At 33.5% G+C, this 19615-nt stretch overlaps 1 protein-coding gene across 1 annotated transcript in view; it reads left to right on the top strand.

Moving 5' to 3' along the window:
* LRP1B (LDL receptor related protein 1B) overlaps window positions 1-19615 on the top strand; it is a 1897925-nt gene that overhangs the window by 1808081 nt on the left and 70229 nt on the right. The window contains exons 82-83 of the mRNA XM_073019651.1: window positions 1216-1341; window positions 7925-8089. Coding sequence (XP_072875752.1) covers window positions 1216-1341; window positions 7925-8089 — 291 coding nt within the window. The remainder of the gene's footprint in view (window positions 1-1215; window positions 1342-7924; window positions 8090-19615) is intronic.

Below are 19615 nucleotides of genomic sequence, written 5' to 3'. Positions count from 1 at the left end.
AAATCATTAAGGTAATTAAGGTAATACTCTTGAAAATATGTTTCTAACACAGTTGTCAAAAATATTGAAGAATAAAGTGAAAAATAATAATATGGCTGAAATTCTAATGATCTGTGTTTACATATCAGTTCACTCTTCAAGATGCTGCTCAAAGGTTATTTATAATTACTATTTATAGCAAATGAAATGGATTTTATCTTGTTTGGTGCATTTATCTGGAACAAGTGGTGTTTATTCAAATCAGTTCTCACAACAGAATAAAACAAAATATAGTTTCCTAAATCGTCCTGAAATTTTATCCAAAGCCTTGCTGCTCTTTACCAATAATTTGGCATATAAGATTCCAAGGTTAATATGAGGACACTTTCTCTCATCCTCCAGTTCTGTTTAATTTATATTTATAGTTGAATATTGCCACATTCATAAAAAGTAAACAAATAAAATCTTGTCTTGAATATAATAGGCATTTGAGTGGTGGTTCTTACAGAAAACAAGCCACTCTCATAGTCCCCAACTCAGCTACCTGGGTGCCATTCCTGTTTAATTCTGGTGAAATAATCCCTAGGAAAGGTCAATAATCAACTATGACTGCAAAGGATGTCGATTGGATAAAAATTTAAACACAAATAAGTATGGCACACATTTACACGTGCACACAAACTCCCACTTGATGGAAAGGAAGCCATTTTAGACTTTTTTTTTGAAAACAAAGTCTTATTTTTCATCTGTACCTTGAACTGACAAGCTACATATGCATTTTAATCCTTTGTATTAATAAATACAAGGGGGGCATTGTTTTTGTCTGTTAGAACAGCTCTGTGAAATAAGCTGTTAAAGTGAAGGCTAGATCCCCCCAAAACTTCCATTGGCTTTACTTTCCAACACAGCCCCAATGGTACTTCAGGTTCTAAGACCAACTCTTATGCCAAAAGCAATTAGTCAGAAGCAAAATAACAAAGTATAGATCTGAGTAATTTCTTCTCTCTTTGGAAAATATAAATAAGGCAAACTTACTATTAATGATGAGCATTGGGTAGTAATTTTTCTTCACCTATAAAGGAGAATGATGATATTGAGTCAGATACTCCCAGTGGAAATTTGATGTGATTACTTTTCAACATTGCTAATGAAACATTTCCCCTTATTTAAGTTTATGCTTTTGAAGCCTGTTGTATCTACATTTACACAATGTGTTGTTTTCGTTTGTTTAACCAGTACCCAATCCATGCTCGGATTTAGCATGTGAATTCCTCTGCTTGCTGAATCCTTCTGGGGCCACTTGTGTGTGTCCGGAAGGAAAATATTTGATTAATGGCACCTGCAATGATGACAGTCTGTTAGGTAGGTATACTTTATTATTCTGTAAATAATGAATTAATGCTTATCATAAAAATTTCACAACTAGTGAAATGGAGTGAAATGATCTGTTCCATCAGCAATCTAGCTACCTTGATAGCAGCAGTTCTTGAATGCCTGTGTAAACTGTTCTTTTCTCTGGAGAAGACTTTCAAACAATTCATTCTGCATTTGTTCACAAAGCAGCGTTGAACACTTACAGGCACTTAACAACAGATCGAGAACTTTGAAGTCACTCACAGACCCAAAAGAATTTTTTTTATAACTCTTCTATTAGATAAGACAATAATATTTTTTGAGAACATTCTGCTATGGGTTTCAACTCAGCCCAAAAATCCATTTATTTATTCAATACGTTTCTCTTGATTACCTCTTGTGTGCCAAGCACTAACTTAAAAATTGAGAATTTAGAAACCAAATTTTAGTTTCTTCTGTGTAAAATGGGACTTACAATACTACTACTACGATTACTACTGCTTCTGCTATTACCACAAAGAATAATAATAATAAATATTTTGAGGGCTTATGAAGAAGGCATAATACGAATGCAAAAACTAAAAACTAACTTAGAAACAAAACTGATAAGATTTCCTCATCCATGCAGTTTGTATTTCAGAAGCTAGAAGCTGGAATAATCAATAAAAATTGAAACATTACTTCAGAAGCTAAATATTAAATAACCAAAAAAAAAAAAATAACACACAAAACAGTGTGATAGCACAGGGAAAGAAAATATGTCTCTTGAATATCCAGCTAGACTGACAATAAATAAGTTTCCTCATATTCAAAACATTAGGTATAATGGAAAAAATATTGTTACTAAAAGATAAAATCCACACATAATACTTTAAAAAATTATTGTATTTATTTATTCATTCATTCTTACTGAGACGGAGTCTTGCTGTCACCCAGGCTGGAGTGCAGTGGCCTGATTTCGGCTCACTACAACCTCCACCTCCTGGGTTCAAGCAATTCTCCTGTCTCAGCTTCCCGAGTAGCTGGGACTAAAGGTGTGTATCACTATGCCTGGATAATTTTATTTTGTATGTGTATTTTTAGTAGAGATGAGGTTTTGCCATGTTGGCCAGCCTGATCTCGAACTCCTGACCTCAGGTAATTCGCCTGCATAAGCCTCCCGAAGTGCTGGGATTACAGGCATGAATCACCACGCCTGGCCACACATACTAAATTTTATGTCACAGACACAAAGGCAGTGCTCTTGCCAGGTGCAGTACCTTGCACCTGTAATCACAGCACTTAGGGAGGCAGAGACCAGAGGACAGCCTGATCTCAGGGGTTTGAGACCTACCTGGGCAACATAGTAAGTACCCATTCTCCACAAAAAGGAAAAAAAAATGCAGTGCTCCAAAATCACTGGAGGATCACAGCAAACATTTTCCAATGAGGTACAGACATTATTCATGGCAGGATTTTTTACCTATTGTATTTCCCTCTGCTAGAATGCACTCCTCACATGGACTCTGGGTCCTTACCCGCAGTCAGCATCTCCACCTCTGCATGATTTTTCTCTTTGTTCTCTGCTGAAGGTTACATCCAATTTGAAGACTTCTGACATTTATAAGGCACTCAGTGTCTAAAACTATTATAGTACTTTCATTTAATGTATATTATTTAAGCATATGATATGCAGAGCTGAAGGGGTTCAAAAGATGAATTGATGAATAACATAAGCATCAATAAATAGATATTTATGTGGACAGTGACACAAGTCACAGAAGAGACAGAGTTAAAACTATTACAAGGATTCAGATTATTATTCAAATAGGGGATCAGTCAGAATTTCCTATAGGATATGACGTTTAAATAAGGTCTGCAAAGGCAGATTGGATTTAGATTAAATGGGAAGGAGGGAGGAGGACACTGAGACAGAAAATCTGTCTGAGAAGTATGGAAACATGGTGGGTAAAGAAAATAATGAGTCATTCATTGTAGTTAGTGTATAGAAGTGTGAAGCCCTGTTTTGGGTAATAAGGTTGCAAAGTTCGTAACAGAAAGCTAAGTGTGAATCATGATTGGTATTTTGGGCGGACACTTTGGTGCCAATTATTGAAAAGGGATGCCGTCATGGCACTAGGATGCTCCCTTCCCCTCTATCTATTCTCCCAGTTAGAGTAGCTGTTATCTCAACTGTGATGGGAGAGTATGAGCATCCAGTGAACATTTCCAAACATTGTTAGTACCACTTTCTCAAATGCTGTTCTGACTGCATCACAGAGGAAGACTCTGCAAAGGAATCTATTCCACTTAACCTCTCAGAAACAGATCCTTTAACTGTGAACAACTTTTCTGTAAAAATGTCATACCTTCAGTAGTCCCACATAATCCCTTACCCATTGCCCTCACAGGTGCCTCCTGTGTACTGTGTCTACTTAGAAAATTTGGGTGAGAGAGGCAATTAGGAGAGAGGTTAGTATAATGCACAGAAATAAACTAATAATGCTACCAAGGGACTTTGGCATTGGCTCTGATGTTACAACTATTGTTTAGAGTCAAGTTCAGACAGTTTTTGTTGGTTTTCCTTTCCTCTTCTATGTAATCCTCTTCTGTGTAATCCCATGTTTCCACAACCTCTTCTATGCAATCCTCCTCCTTTCTCCTCTTTCTTTGATCCAAATTATGTATCCAACAAACTAAATTCTGTGAATACCTTGCAAGGACATGACCTAGTGTAGGGATGAGATGAAGTTTTAGAGTAGGCCAAGGTCTACCACTTAAATAACTTTGTTGTGCTTGGACTGTATACCTGCTTCCCTTGGTCTCAGTTTATTCTATACAACATAGAACTAACAATAACTACTACGAATATTACTATCACTGACAGTAGAAATAATACTAAATATTTTGAAAACCTATGAGGAAAGCATAATTCTATGTATGTTTATAGACATATATATTAATTTAATCTTCAAATTTTATTATGTACTAATTTCTCCTATTTTACAGATAAAATGGAAGCATTAGAAGCTCATTTGATTGTGTAACATTACTTAGTAAATGATGGCACCCCAGGGTGAATGTAGGTGGTCCACTCTCTTAATCATCACACAATATATCCCAGTGTCTCTGTGTCACTCAGAGTACCCATTTCCAGAGTTACTGGAAATTCTAGCAATAACATGGATAGAATGGCTAGCACGATACCTTGAAAAATAGACACATAGCCCTTTAAAATCAATATGTCACTTTGAAGTAGGTAAGACAATGAAACAAGTTTTTTGCTGCATTAAGTCACTAAATTGTATCATTTTATGCTTGAAAGAAGGAATCTTGCTTATCTAAATACACACTTATCCATGATCTAAAACTTTTTTTGGAGATGTGTTTTGCTCTTTCAACCCTGCTTAAAAGGCATGATTTCAGAAACCTCAAAGCCCATTCTTGTAACTTAAGAGAAAATCTTACATTTAATCAAAATGAAAACAACACTCAAATTAGCCTTTACACATTGTAGGTCTTGAAACATAAACAGTTTGGACCATTTTAGTGGGAACATAAATGAGTGGATTTCAGAATTACTGATTGGTGAAGATAAATGCCAGTTATATTTTTCTGACATTAACATTTGCTATAGCCAATGTTATATGCTTTTCATTTGTTTATAATTATTTGTCTACCTCTAGCTGCTATTGTTAAATGATGAGTACACTGAACATTTTTAACAACACTTTGTGTATTGAATTTGAAATTCAAATATTATTCATTCTTAGGGAAGTGTTCACCTGCTTTTTCCTATAGTTGATTATAATTGCTGGAGGTTGGCTTCTGGGGGTGATTTAGTTATTGACAAAAACAGCTCTTTTTTTCATTGTAGAACCATTATTATGAGTTTTGCAAGAATGTAACTCCACTTCCATTTCATCAGGCAATGTGTACTTTAAAATTTCTGGTGCCTAATGAGGCACGTTATAGTAATGTGCATGCCCCAACATGTAGGGATTTTGAATATCCTTGTAGTTTTCATAGAATTGACAGGTAAAAATGAGTACCCCATAATAATCCTACCTGTGATCATGATGCCTTAAGTGTTTATCTTCACTGTCCACATCCACAACCTTTATTAGGACAAATAATGTTGACTGAGATAGAAATGTTTTGGTAAATTTTAAATTAAACAAGCATATTTCCACTCCACATATTTCTTGAGAGTCTGATCTCTGTAGTCAATAATTTGCTGGAGATTCCCATTTATATTTGCATGGGCATCTTCAGTTTAGTATGCCACCTCGAAACTACCCCTCCGTTTCCTGTCATCCTTGTGTTCCCACCTAATTGTCCTGGTCAGAAACTGAAGAATCATAAAGATAGGCTTGGAATCAATTTCGAGGTTATTTTGCTATACATAGTGACATGGCCTTCTCCATTAGAAATGCTACTTTGCTTTGAGCAACCTACAGTGATCAATGGAACAAAACTGATTGAGATAGTTGTAATAGGCATTCCTCATTTTTCTTCACATAACACTGCTGTGATTTTTACCTCCAAATGACCGTTAGAATACACCCACATTCATTCATCCCATGTTACTCTATTTTGGGTCCTCATCTTACCTATCCTGGATAATGTATACAAAGTTCTGAGAGCCTCCCTGCTTTTTTAAGCTGCCATTTTAACCCCTGCCGGTACATTACCTTTCCAAGACACCACATTACTTTTGGGGTGGAGTCTAAAATCCATGGATCTTCTCTTACTCACTGCTTATTTCTTCAAAAACATTTACCTATCATGGTTCATTTCTTTACCCTCTCCGATCTAGGTCCACTCACAGTGACTTTCATTCATTTCCTCCAGAGCTCACCCGTAGGTCTTCCTGTGTGTTACTCCACTGGAGCTCCATCCTCAGTAAACCTTGTGGGCACTAGGTCAATAGCATATAAAAAGTGTTATAATTTTATATTTTAGAGTTTTTCCCATTTCTTATTTACTATTCATACAAACCTGAGTTAGCTTGTATAGTTGTCATTAAGGACATTTTAAAGTGAAGTAACTGAGGCTCAAATCAGTTAACTTGTATGCCTAGTAAGCAACAGAACCAGGACCTAAACACAGGTCTCATTATACCACTGTAATTTTTTATAATACACTTATTTTACATCATGAGAGAATTCTTCATATTAATACAAACTTCAGTAATGCCAATCTGAAGCCTGCCTACGTCACAATGTATTAGAAACTTTTCTCTTCAATGAGACAAGTCCCAGAATTGTATGGCACTACTGACAGTTTCTATTTATGACCGTGGACATGATACTTAAATCATTGTGTCATTTGAAGCCACTGAGGTGCTTAAAGATGCTCTTGAAATCATTGCAGTGATATATTCAAGCTTCTGTCATGTATGTGCCAGTGCATCTTGAATAAGGATTATAGATTGCTTTGATTTTACCTACTTTAACTATAAAACGGGCATTATTATAGTAAAGGGCATATTATAGAATAGAATGCCTGTTACAACTATCTCAATCAGTTTTGTTCCATTGAATGCTGTATGTTGCTCAAAGCAAAGCAGCATTTCTAATGGAGAAAGTCATGTCAATATGTATAGCAAAATAACCTCAAAAATGATTCCAAGCCTATCTTTATCATAAATCATACTTACCATATTATTAAAAAGAATTTTGCTACCCCAAGGAATGTCCAGCCTTTTTTATTCTGAGTGAAAATGTTATTAAGTAGGTAGACTGTACAGAATCATTTGGGACAAATGTTACATACGGAAATGTTTCTAACTTTGTTCTATAACCAACTTGTACCAAATCTCAATGACTTTTAGTTTGGGACATTTATATATGGTTAATAGAGACCAACATCAAAGAGTATCTCTTCATGTAAACATTTCTCTATATTATGTATATTCACACATGCATAGACTATAGAACGAATTGTGTGTGTGTGTGTGTGTGTGCATATGCTATAAATGTAACTTACAAATTTAAAGTTTTCTTTTTTAATATCAACTACTCCTAAAAGTAAGCTATGTTTGTCCATATTATAAGGAAAATTTATTGGTTGGAAAATATATTACTTTTAGAAGCCTAGGCAACATAGTAAGAACCTGTCTCTACAAAAAATTAAAAAAAATTATAGTCCCAGCTACTTGGAAAGTGGAGGTGGGAGGATCACCGGAGCCAAGGAAGTTGAGGCTTCAGTGAGCTGTGATCATGCCACTGCCCACCAGTCTGGGTGACAGAGCAAGACCCTGTCTCAATAAAATAAAAGAAAGAAAGAAGATGAAAATATATTACTTTTAGAAAGTTTCAGTTAGTTTTACTATTCAATATTTTACAAATATAAGAAAAAGTTAATAATGCTTTAAATTTAAAGAAGAATATGTATATTTACCATTCAACATTAATATGTACATTTACCATTCAACAACTAGAATCTATCTGTTTTCAGATAGTATTTAATTTTTTCTGCTTTTGTACTTGGGGTAATTATTTTATGGAAACAAAAGATCCTAGTATTTAAATATTGTATCTATTTGAAATATGTATATTAAATTACTCCCCGAAAACATGCTAATTTGTACATTTCTTCTCATAAACAGATGATTCATGTAAGTTAACTTGTGAAAATGGAGGAAGATGCATTTTAAATGAGAAGGGTGATTTGAGGTGTCACTGTTGGCCTAGTTATTCAGGAGAAAGATGTGAAGTCAACCACTGTAGCAACTACTGCCAGAATGGAGGAACTTGTGTGCCATCAGTTCTAGGTAAATATTTCAGTGTCATTGTATTTCAAATCTTTTGCATTTTTTCTTATATATGAATCAAAAATACTTAATGTTACAAACATACTTCCTAGTATCTTAATGAAGAATAGACTAACACAATATACTAACACAAAATTAAATCAATGGCATTTGTTCTAAATTCAGTATATAAAAGTTCAAGCCAAAAATTTAACAATACTAATGGTCATTACTCTGGGTTGAGCATGTACCATGTGACAGGCTCAGTGTTTATAGATAATTTGCCCCTGACTCAGAATGATTAGTAGAGCCAATTTTCCAGGCTTACTATGTTTTACCCCAAAGTTTATGGATTTTTGTTGTTGTTGTTATTGTTGCACAAATAGTTTTCCTAATGCTAAAAATCAATTGTTGTTGAAAATTAGGATTATGTTAAACGTAAATAAACAGTAACAGAGAATCTGATAGCATCCTGATTCCCATCTAAAATTGTAACTACTCTTTTGGCATCACACTGTGTCATATAACATGCTTTGAAAATTCAAGATTTCTACATCTTAGGATATATTTGAGATTATTATTAATTTATACAATAGCCATGTTTGCAGAAAGTGTTCTGTGCAGCATATAAACAAACATAGAAACATATTCTTCCACTGACTTGTATTAAATTTAAAATACATTCCATAAGAAAAAAATAACCCCAATGAATAAAATCTAATTTGCAAATTCCAATATTCAGTGCAAGGGATATTATACAACTATTATATTGTGATTCAAGAGCATTTAATTTTACTACCATAAATGCAAATTTAGTCAAATGGAAAATCAGTCTATATTATTTTCACATTCCCCTACATGGTTAATTTCTATCTTGCTGGAAGTTCATACTGCTTCTATTGCTTATGCTACGTTTTGAAGTATTCAATGTATTGCTAACTGAAAGAGTTACATGAAGAATTTTCAGTGTGGATCAGAAAAGTCAAGCTGTTTCTGAAATTCATTCTAATAGGAAAAGTTTGATAATTTTATGTCTATATTTTGTCTTATTCATAATGGAATTATTCTAACTACTTAATAGCATTCTGAAAAAATATTCAGGAGTTTGATTAAATTGAAATATAAAAGGCACAGATTATTCTCCTAAGGGAGGCTAGATCATAAAGTATTTTCTGTTACTATAGGAATACGTGAGTGTATTTTAGTAACACACATAATATCTCCTTTAGGGAAAAAAAAATTTCTCATAAAAAATGAATTGTTTGGAAATTTTATTATTTAATTGGTAACTTAATTTTTTCATTGAGATAATGAAAACCATGGTGTTATAGCTGGATGATTTATCTATATTTATATTTAGAAATATTTAGGCCAAGTAAACAATTTGAAATTCCACACTATTGCTATCTATTGAACCTGCAACGCATCCTCAGGGATAAATCTCTATAAAACATTGAATTTTCTGTCTTGTTGATGCATCCAGAGTTGTATATAGATACAGCACAACTTGTAGTGTTTTGTTCAAGTCATTTGTCTAAACTTTGGAGCGTGCTCAAAATCTGTTCAACTTTATCTATGCACACAATTATATCCTGATTTACATAAATAATATGTTCAGGAAAATATTTTTTAATATAAATGAGTTCTCATATGAATTCAATATGAGATACAGACATGTAGTTTATTTTACAGCATCTAATAATTAATAATTATATGATATGTAATTAAGTCACTTAAAAAGCATCATTTTTCACTTTTAAAATGTGGTTTTATAAAAACATTGTTTGGTATTATAGACTGTAGAACCTCATTATCTCCACACAAATGTTAATTTGTTAAACAAATCCCAGTGAGCAATTCATGGATTTATTAATCGTTGGTTTACTTACAGTTAAGCCTTTTGGCAAATTCCTATGTGGACACTATATAACTAGGGTTTGGGGCAGGCTTAATTATAATTTATAAGTTTATGACAGTTGTATGGAACAATAATAATTGAACAAAAGAAATGTCACTAGTTAATTAAAAGTACACATCTGTGAGGCATAATTAAAATTTTACATGTAGGAATGGGTTTGTCTCATTCCTTAAGGTTATTTTTTGTAATAATGAACACTAAAAATAAAATATATGAGCTATATTCATATAAAAAGATACTAAAAAATGAAATATTTTGATCCTGATTATACCAATAAGGATCCATGTCGTTTATTTTTATGACCTGCTCATAGGAGGATAGAGTTAAGATAAAATTTGCTTTTGACAAAATAATTGAAATCAGAGTAAAGTGTAATATTAGGAATTTATTATTGAAAATAGAGAAAATTTTTGAAAGTTTTTATGCATCATAGATATCATTAAGACATTGATGCTGTTAACAGCTATATTTACACTTAATCTTTACTTGTATGAACACTTATTCTCTATAGTACATAAAAGATGTTTGGTATTTTTTTTTACTCCTATAGGTCTGTTATTTAGTCTTTTAATGTTTACATCAACGTGAGTCAAGCTTTCCGACCCAGTTGATTTAGAGGAATGGAACTAGAGGGTTTGTACATTTGAAACAACATTCCCAATTACTTTCTTCCACTCTTAAAGTTGGAGTTATGCTGAGGGGAAGCAGATCTTACTTTGGGAGTCTGAAAATATGCAAAAGCACAGCTAGCTAGGTTAAGAGGTGAAAGTGCAATTTGGGATATGGTGGGCAACACATTGGAATTGAATATTTTAAGTATACAGGAAGAAGGCAGAAGCCGTCATTGTAGTTCTCTCTGCCACCACATCTGAGGACTTTGACAGTAATTTGTTTTTCCACCCCGAAATAAAGCAAGAGGATGAAAGAGGCCTCTGTTGTGGAAGGAAATAAAATCAGAATCCTCTCTGCAATGGGAAATACCCTGACAGTAACAGGCAAATAGACGGAAAGATAATTCCTTCTCATTCATTCAAGGGTTTTCTGTCTTGGTAACTGTCCCCAAATCAGATGGTAGATTGCTCAAAGTCAAGTTCAGCCAGGAATTTTTGGATAACTTTGTAACATTATGAAACTGATGACAAAACATATGTAGTGAAGGATCTCAAGTCATATATGTATGTGGAGCATAAAATACACAGTCACCTAACTGATATCTTGAAGAGTGAACACACATTTAAACTGCCCATCTTTGCTTTACTTTCACTTCTCATTTAAATAAAGACTTTTATTTAAATCAATCTTTGCATCCTAGCTCCCTTAACATAGGTATTAATTATATTTAAGGAATGCTGAAAACTGGATATTTGGTTCTACTTGACTTGTTTGGGCTGTGTTTTTTATTTGTGTAAATTTAGGGAATACAAGTGCAGTTTTGTTACATGGATATATTGTGTAGTGGTGACGTCTGGACTTTTAGTGTAACCATTAGCTGAATAGTGTACATTTTACCCATTAAGTAATTTCTTATCCTTTACCCTCCTCCCACCTTTCCAATTCTCCAATGTCTATTATTCCACAATATGTCCATGTGTACACATTATTTAGCTCCTATTTATAAGTAAGAACAGGTGGTAATAGACTTTCTGAGATGTTTTGCTCAAGATAATGGCCTTCAGTTTCATCCATGTTACTACAAAAAACAGGATTTTATTATTTTCTATGGCTATGTAGTATCCCATGGTGTGTGTTTGTGTGTGTATGCCACATTTTCTTTTTCCAGTCATTTGTTGTTGAACACGTAGGTTGATTCCATATTTTTCCTGTTGTGAATATTGCTGTTATAAACATGCATTACATATGCAGTATGTTTTTGATATAATGATATTTCTTACCATTACGTGAATATACTCAGTAGTGGGATTGTTGTATCAAATGGCAGTTTTATTTTTAGCTATTTGAGAAATCTCCATACTGTTTTCCATAGAGGTTGTACTAATTTACATTCCCACCAACAGTGTATAAGTGTTCCCTTGTCTCTACGTCCTTGCCATCTGTTATTGTTTGGCTTTTTACTAGCAGCCATTCTAACTGATGTAAGATGATATTTCGTTGTGATTTCTACTTCTCTTGTGATTATTTTGAACGTTTTTATATACTTGTGGGCCATTTGTATGTTTTCTTTTGAAAAGTGTTCATGTTCTTTAACCACTTTTTAATAGGGTTATTTGGTTTTTTTTTTTTTTTGTTGTTGTTGTTATAGTTGAATTGTTCGAGTTCCTTTTAGATTCTGGATATTATAGCCCTTTGTTGGATGCATAATTTGCAAATAATTTCTCCCATTCCTTTGGTTGTCTGTTCAGTCTGTTGATTATTTTGCTGTGCAGAAGTGTTTTAGTCTAATTAAGTTCCATTTATCTACTTTTGTTAATGATACATTTGCATTTTAAGTTTTAGTTATGAATTGTTTGCTTAGGCCAGTGTCCAGGAAAGTTTTTCCTAGGTTTTCTTCTAGTATTTTTTATAGTTTCAGCTCTTACATTTAAATTTTAAATTCATCTTGAGTTTGTTTTGTTATATGGTGAGAGTTAGGGCTCCAGGACCATTTATTGAATAGGGTGTCCTTTCCACATTGTATGTTTCTATTAACTTTGTCAAAGATCAGTTGGACGTAAGCATGTAGCTTTCTTCCTGGGATCTCTATTCTGTTCCATTGATCCATGTATCTATTTTTATACCAGAACCATGCTCTTTTGGTTACTATAGGCTTGTGGTATAATTTGAAGTCAGGTAATGTAATGCCTCCAGTTTCTTTTTGCTTATAATTACTTTGGCTATTCAGGCCCTTTTTCTGTTCCATATGAATTTTAGGATAGTTTTTTCTAATTCTGGGAAAAGTGACGTTGGCATTTTGATAGAAATTGCGATGAATCTGTAGATTGTGTTAGATAGTATGATCATTTTCAGGTAAATAATTAATGATGTTAAAATTGAAAACACAAAGAACATAGTTTAACAAGTATGTAATATAGGAAATTATAACTCTAACAAGGCAGGTAGAAAAAACACAGAAAACATAATAAGAAAGTGGCAAAAGATAAGTCTCATACATGTATGCAGGAGTTTGGGGAGCAGAAAGCAGAAGAGGAGCCCAGTCAGACATGGAGGAAACCAGCATTTGCAAATCACTACCAGAAGACAATGTTCATGATGCAAACTTTGCAGCAAGTGATTTTGAAATATTCAGCACGAGTTTAAAAAGTTGTCAATGTTCTTTGACTAAATATTAACACTTTTTGAAATGTGTCCCAAGGATTATGTAGTAATAAAAAAGAACAAATTTAGAAGTGAGAACATTGTGTTCAATTGTGTTATTTGTGGTATTACAAATTTGGAGATAGAAACTTAAATTCAAAAACAATAGGATATGCAACTGCTGTATAATATGAGCCTAGTAGGGAAATTATGTATACATAAAATGTCTGTATAAAGAAATAGATCCTTCTTTATACTTGCATATTTTCCAGATACCCCACAATTAACATGTATTCCTGTTATTATTAAAAATTAAAATAGCAACAATAATTATTATTGGAAACTATTATTAGAAATTAAAATATTGTCAGGATCATGATAATTATTTTTATTGGTTGCTTACTAAGTGCCAGACACTGTTCTCTCCCTTTGAATCTTCATAAAATACCTGTGAGATAATAAAAGTAAGATTCTGTCTAATTTTGCTGCTGGCTTCATACGTCAGAGTTAGTGATTCGTTTGGACCATATGGTGAGAGCAGTTCTAAACTATTCAATCTTCCGGCTCTATGGACTAATGTTAGAAGGCTTAAGTTAGTTTACTTATATTCACAGAAAAGACAAAAATGCTTCAATCTTATTTCCACAATGCTGGCTGAAAATAAACCTTCCAGAAGTATAAATAAATCGTGACCTATAATTTGAAGCATATCAGAATATATTAAGAAGTACCTGGGAGGGAGCTAGATAAAGCCCACAATTCTTCCTTTTCTTTGTCAGGCTTTGCTGAATGGTTCTGTGTAATCTTTTTGATACTTAAGAAAACCTGACAGCTATAGTCAACTTGCTAAAATTATTTATAAATGGACACTCACTTTAAATCCAGGAAAGCATTACATTAAGCAGAAAAGTAAAATGTCAAATCTCCTTATGGAAAAGACTAGCATTTTTATTTTAAAGCATTCAGAACTTCTATTCCATGAATCAAAGTCTGAAGTCAAGACAGATTCACAAAGGAGAGTAGTCTTGGGGACAAGAGGTCAGGAGATAGGCTTTTCTATCGCAGTCCTGTAACTAACTGGATGACACGGTGGTACTTTGTCTCAGTTTATGATGTCTATGCTATATAAAGGGACAGGAATGTGGCCACTGTCCAAATAGTAAAAATGTTTTGAGTAAGTAGTATGTTGTATTTTGATAGTATTTTCATAGAAGGGTATTAAATATAAACATTTATAAGTATGCTCTGCAGTTTAAGTGTCACTTAAATACTGCTATTCCTTACACTCAATGTTTTTATCAGATCAACTGAACTAAAAAATCATGTATATATATAAAACTAATTAGGTATAAAACATCATACTCAAACACAAAAATTCGAAAGCACCAGACTGACTCAACCAGGACCAAGTTAAATAGTGGTAAGTATCATAGTTCACATAGACAAATAAGTATGAATTAAAAATTGGCTTAAAAAGAGAGCAGATTAATAATGCTCAGTAGCATGTATCTACTGCATAGAAATAATAATCGGTCCCGATGTCACAGAAAGCTCAGAAGGAATTACTTTTGCTAGCATTCCTTTGTGGCAATCAGACATACTTGTTCAAGCCTTGTGTAGATAGAGGAAAATAAATTATAACATATCTGTCCAATATTAAGCAGAGAGGATTTTTTGCATACTTCGTCATTAAATATTCATTAAATTATATCAATAAGTAGTATTTTTATAATCAGCTTAACAACAGTTTATCAAATAAATCTAGCTTTTAAAGACAGACGCTCGCCAGGATTACAGTAAGTTATTGAAAAATATCAACATAATATACCTCTACAATATTCAAATGAAAGTATATTGCTTTTGAGAAAATGGGTGTCAATAGTGATTGATATATTACTTGACAAAACGTATCCCAACAAATTTTACTCTACAATTATTAGCAAATAGGTAGTAATTTCTATATTGGGCATAGTATACTATTTTGGAAATTGTATAAACATAGTTATATCTTTAATGTAGCAATTGCTATATTGTGAATGCTTATTTATAATAAGAATTCTGCTAAATTCCTTAGATATGTTAATTTTTATTACTGTATGATGTTTACATTGTGGCATTTTTTCAATGTGATCTAGAGTCGTTAAGTATTAAGACCAGAATCTGAGAACCTTGATTATTCCAAATTAAGTGCTCTAATACATTACTTATTATCACTGAAAATCAGCACTATCTGCCCATATCAAAGAAATAGCTGACTATGACTATATTACTAAAGGTGACATATAGTTAAATAGGTCCATTTACTAGAGATACAATGCAACCAAATCATATAAATTTAATGCTCCTTTAATGGGAACTAATGATAAATCTTTACAATATCCATGCAGATATTTATCCATGTAATAGAAAATATTTTATTCTATTCTTATGTACTTCAATGTATATTATTTCAACTGAGATATATGAATTGACTTATGGGCATCTTATGTCCAAAAGTATAAAAATAAGAAAAAATGAGCAATATAATTTTATATGAAGCTTCATAGCAAGGGCATATACTCAGTCAAGTTTAAATAATAGCCTAAGCATAGATAGTTTGTTTAATAATAATAGTGGTAATAATGCAATATTACTACTAATAGTAAAACTTCCAGTTACTGTGGACTGGCTATGTGGCAGGCATTGTGCCATGTGTTTTACCTGTACACAGTATGTTTTGCTATCACTGCTTACAGAACGTGATGCAGAGAGAAAATCTAAGTTTTCTAAAGTTACACAATTTAAAAATCAAACATGATTTTATTCCCAGGTCTCCCCAATACCAAAAACAATTTATTTAACACTGCGCCAAATTGATGTTTTTCCTTTAAATATTAGTGATGAAATATTATACAATCAGCCATTTTTACTGACACAGATTTTGCTATGTAAGGGACATGTGATATAAGTGAAATTTAAAGAACTCTATGAGATTCCAAGACATTTCCATTTTTCTTATGAGCAATACAATGTTTAAATAAAATATAGACCTTAATAATATTTATTATTGTTTATAGATGATTAGTGATTTAAATTACATCTTCACCATATTTGACATTAGCTATTGTCTGTTATCAAGTTAAATTGTAAGAGTTTATTATTATGGGCTAAGTGTAGTGACTCACGCCTGTAATCCCAGCACTTTGAGAGGCCGAGGCAGGAGGATCACAAGGTCAGGAGTTCGAGACCAACCTGGCCAACATAGTGAAACCCCATCTCTACTAAAAGTACAAAAAATTAACCAGGCATGGTGGCAGGTGCCTGTAATTCCAGCTACTAGGGAGGTTGAGGCAGGAGAATCGCTTGAACCCAGGAGGCAGAGGTTACAGTGAGCCAAGACTGTGCCACTGCACTTCAGCCTGGGCAACAGAATGAGACTCCATCTCAAAAAAAAAAAAAAAAAAAAAGGCCGGGCGCGGTGGCTCACGCCTGTAATCCCAGCACTTTGGGAGGCCAAGGCAGGCGGATCACAAGGTCAGGAGATCAAGACCATCCTGGCTAACATGGTGAAACCCCATCTCTACTAAAAATACAAAAAAATTAACCAAGCGTAGTGGTGGGCGCCTGTAGTCCCAGCTACTTGGGAGGCTGAGGCAGGAGAATGGCGTGAACCCGGGAGGTAGAGCTTGCAGTGAGCCGAGATCACGCCACCACACTCCAGCCTGGGCGACTGAGCAAGACTCCATCTCAATAAATAAATAAATAAATAAAAAGTAAAAAAGAGTTTATTTTTATGACTTTCCGGTATGACTACTTGCTGGAACATTTTAGAAGATATATACAAAGAATTTCAATCTATGAAGAAAAATAGTATAAATAAATAGAACTAATCTGCATTTATTTTATGCATATATATTTGTATCATCCAAAGAAAAAGAATCAACAAGACATACATATATATATGTGTATGTGTGCATCCATATATATATATATATATATATATATGAAGGAGATTTATAATGGGAATTGGTACATTGCTTGTGGAGCCTGAGGAGTCCAATGGTATACTGCCTGCACACTCAAAGATCAGCAAAGGCAGTCGGGTGATCCAGTCCAAGTCTAAAAATCTGAGAACTAAGGGAGCCAATTGTGTAACTCTCAGTCTAAGGCCAATGACTTGAGCAACTAGGTGGGAAGGAGGAAGCAATTCTGGTGTAAGTCTTTGAGTCTGGATGCTCAAGAACCAGGAGTTCCGATGTCCTCAACCAGGAGAAGATGGATGTCCCAGCTCAAGAAAGAGAATTCACCTTTCCTCCACCTTTATTCTATTTGGGCCTTCAATGAAGTTGATGATGGCCACCCACACTGGTGAGGAAATATCCTTCTTACTTGGTCTACTGATTCCAATGCCAATATCATCCAAAACCACCTCAACAGACACACTCAGAAGTAATATTTTACTAGCTACTTTGGCATCCCTTCTCCCAGGCTAATTGACACACAAAATGAACCCTCATAGTAATCATCTAGCAAACCCTTTGTTAACTAACAAACAGAGTGCAATTTCAATATGAAGTAGACCTAACACTAAAAGCAGCTATAGTCTAGTGAAAGTATATATGCCATTGAGGACAAAGTTTCCTCGTTTAGGAAGAAAAATGAGCCCAGAATCAGAAAATTGGGACAGAGGCATTTAGATAGAAAGATAAATATTTAAGCCATAAAATTGGGTAGTATCACCAGAAAGAAGTTTGGAAGAACACTTTTTGAGAGACAGAAAGAGAAAACATAAAGACTATTATACAAAAAGGAAGTCAGAAAAAAAAAAAAAAAAAGATAAATCAATAAAGCTAGTGTTTCAGAAGTCACTGGAGAAAGATCTTCCAGGTAGAGATATTAGTCAACATTGGGTAATTAAAGAGAAAATTTGAAGAAGATAATGGTGGAGAAGTAATTAATGGATTCAGTAAGGAAGTGATTAGAGGTGAGTTTTGAAAGTATGTGTGTGTATACATATGTATAAATATATGTATGTATATATACACATACATACACATAGATGTACACTATTGCATATATATTCATATATTAGTGTATACTAATGCATTTTGTTTTCTGTACTTTACATAAAGTACAGAATATATAAACTACAGAAAATATATATACATATGTTTATATATATAGGCAACACTACACATTGTTCTTAAACTTTCTCACCACCAAATAATTAAAATCAGTCTATATGAACAATACATTCATATTGAGGGTCCTGGCCTCTTTTCTGAGAGCACAAAGAAAGTAATATATTAAGATACTTTTTTATATTAAAAAAAACACTGTACCTTCAGTGAAGGATTGGAATGTGATTTTTATAATTGAATATTTTACTTTGTCACATCTTCGTCAAATTGGGAGCAGAGAGTATAATTGTCTTTTGAAGAAGCTCAAGGATGTACCAAAATTAAAATTTGTACAGATAGATGGACATGGCAGATATTAGATTTGCTTTTTGGTTTGTTTGCTGTTGTATATGTGTTTTTTCCTTTGAAAAGATAGAATTGAGCATGTTTATAAGCTAAAAGGAGATGAAAGACTCATTCTTCAAAGTCTAAAAATGTTAGCGCCTGAGAGTAAAGTTGATGGAGAATTTCACCACTAGCCCATCACTACCATAAAAGTAAATTCAAATTTAACTTTATTTCAAATAAATAATAGAAACAAAATATAAAATTTAATAAAAGTTTCAGAATGATTTGCTTAAATAGTTAAGTACTTTGATAGACATAACCACAGAATAAGTCCTACCTAAAAAAGGTGAATCTCACTTAATAGAAATAATAATAATAACAATCATAATAATCAGATCTAAAATATAACTGTGTGCTTTCTATATGACTGGTACAGTTAGAAATGCTTCACATGTGTTACCTAATTTATTCTACATGATTCTCCCCAACAGCTGCAGGAGGTAGGTAGTATTATTATGTTGATTTTATAGACAGGGATACAAACATTTATTTCCCCATGGTCCCACAATTAGTACTTGACACCCGTAGGCTATGAATCTAGGCAGTCTGAAAACCTTACTCTTAGTGTCCAAGCTAAGGAAACTGTCAAAACTAGACTAATTTAGAGCCCGAAAACATAAGGTATGGAGCCTCCCCTTCTTTCCTCAGGTCAACTGATGCTCTTTCAGATTGCGCTACCCTTGTGGGCTGTCAACTCCCCAGCTCCCTGGTTGTATCGCTGCTATAAATCTGTACCTTAATCGTTGTAACAGGACTGTTTCTTTTTCAAGTATCAAAATCAAATTCTGCTCCGTAAAAATCTTTATAAATGAATCCAATGCAACTTGTTAGGGTGCACCTAGAGAGATTCTTGAAAACAGCAAATAGGGC

The sequence above is a fragment of the Chlorocebus sabaeus genome, chromosome 10, assembly GCF_047675955.1.
Source record: "Chlorocebus sabaeus isolate Y175 chromosome 10, mChlSab1.0.hap1, whole genome shotgun sequence".
Classification (NCBI taxonomy): Eukaryota; Metazoa; Chordata; class Mammalia; order Primates; family Cercopithecidae; genus Chlorocebus; species Chlorocebus sabaeus.
Note: the sequence above shows the minus strand (reverse complement) of the source record. Positions and strands in the feature narration are given on the sequence as shown.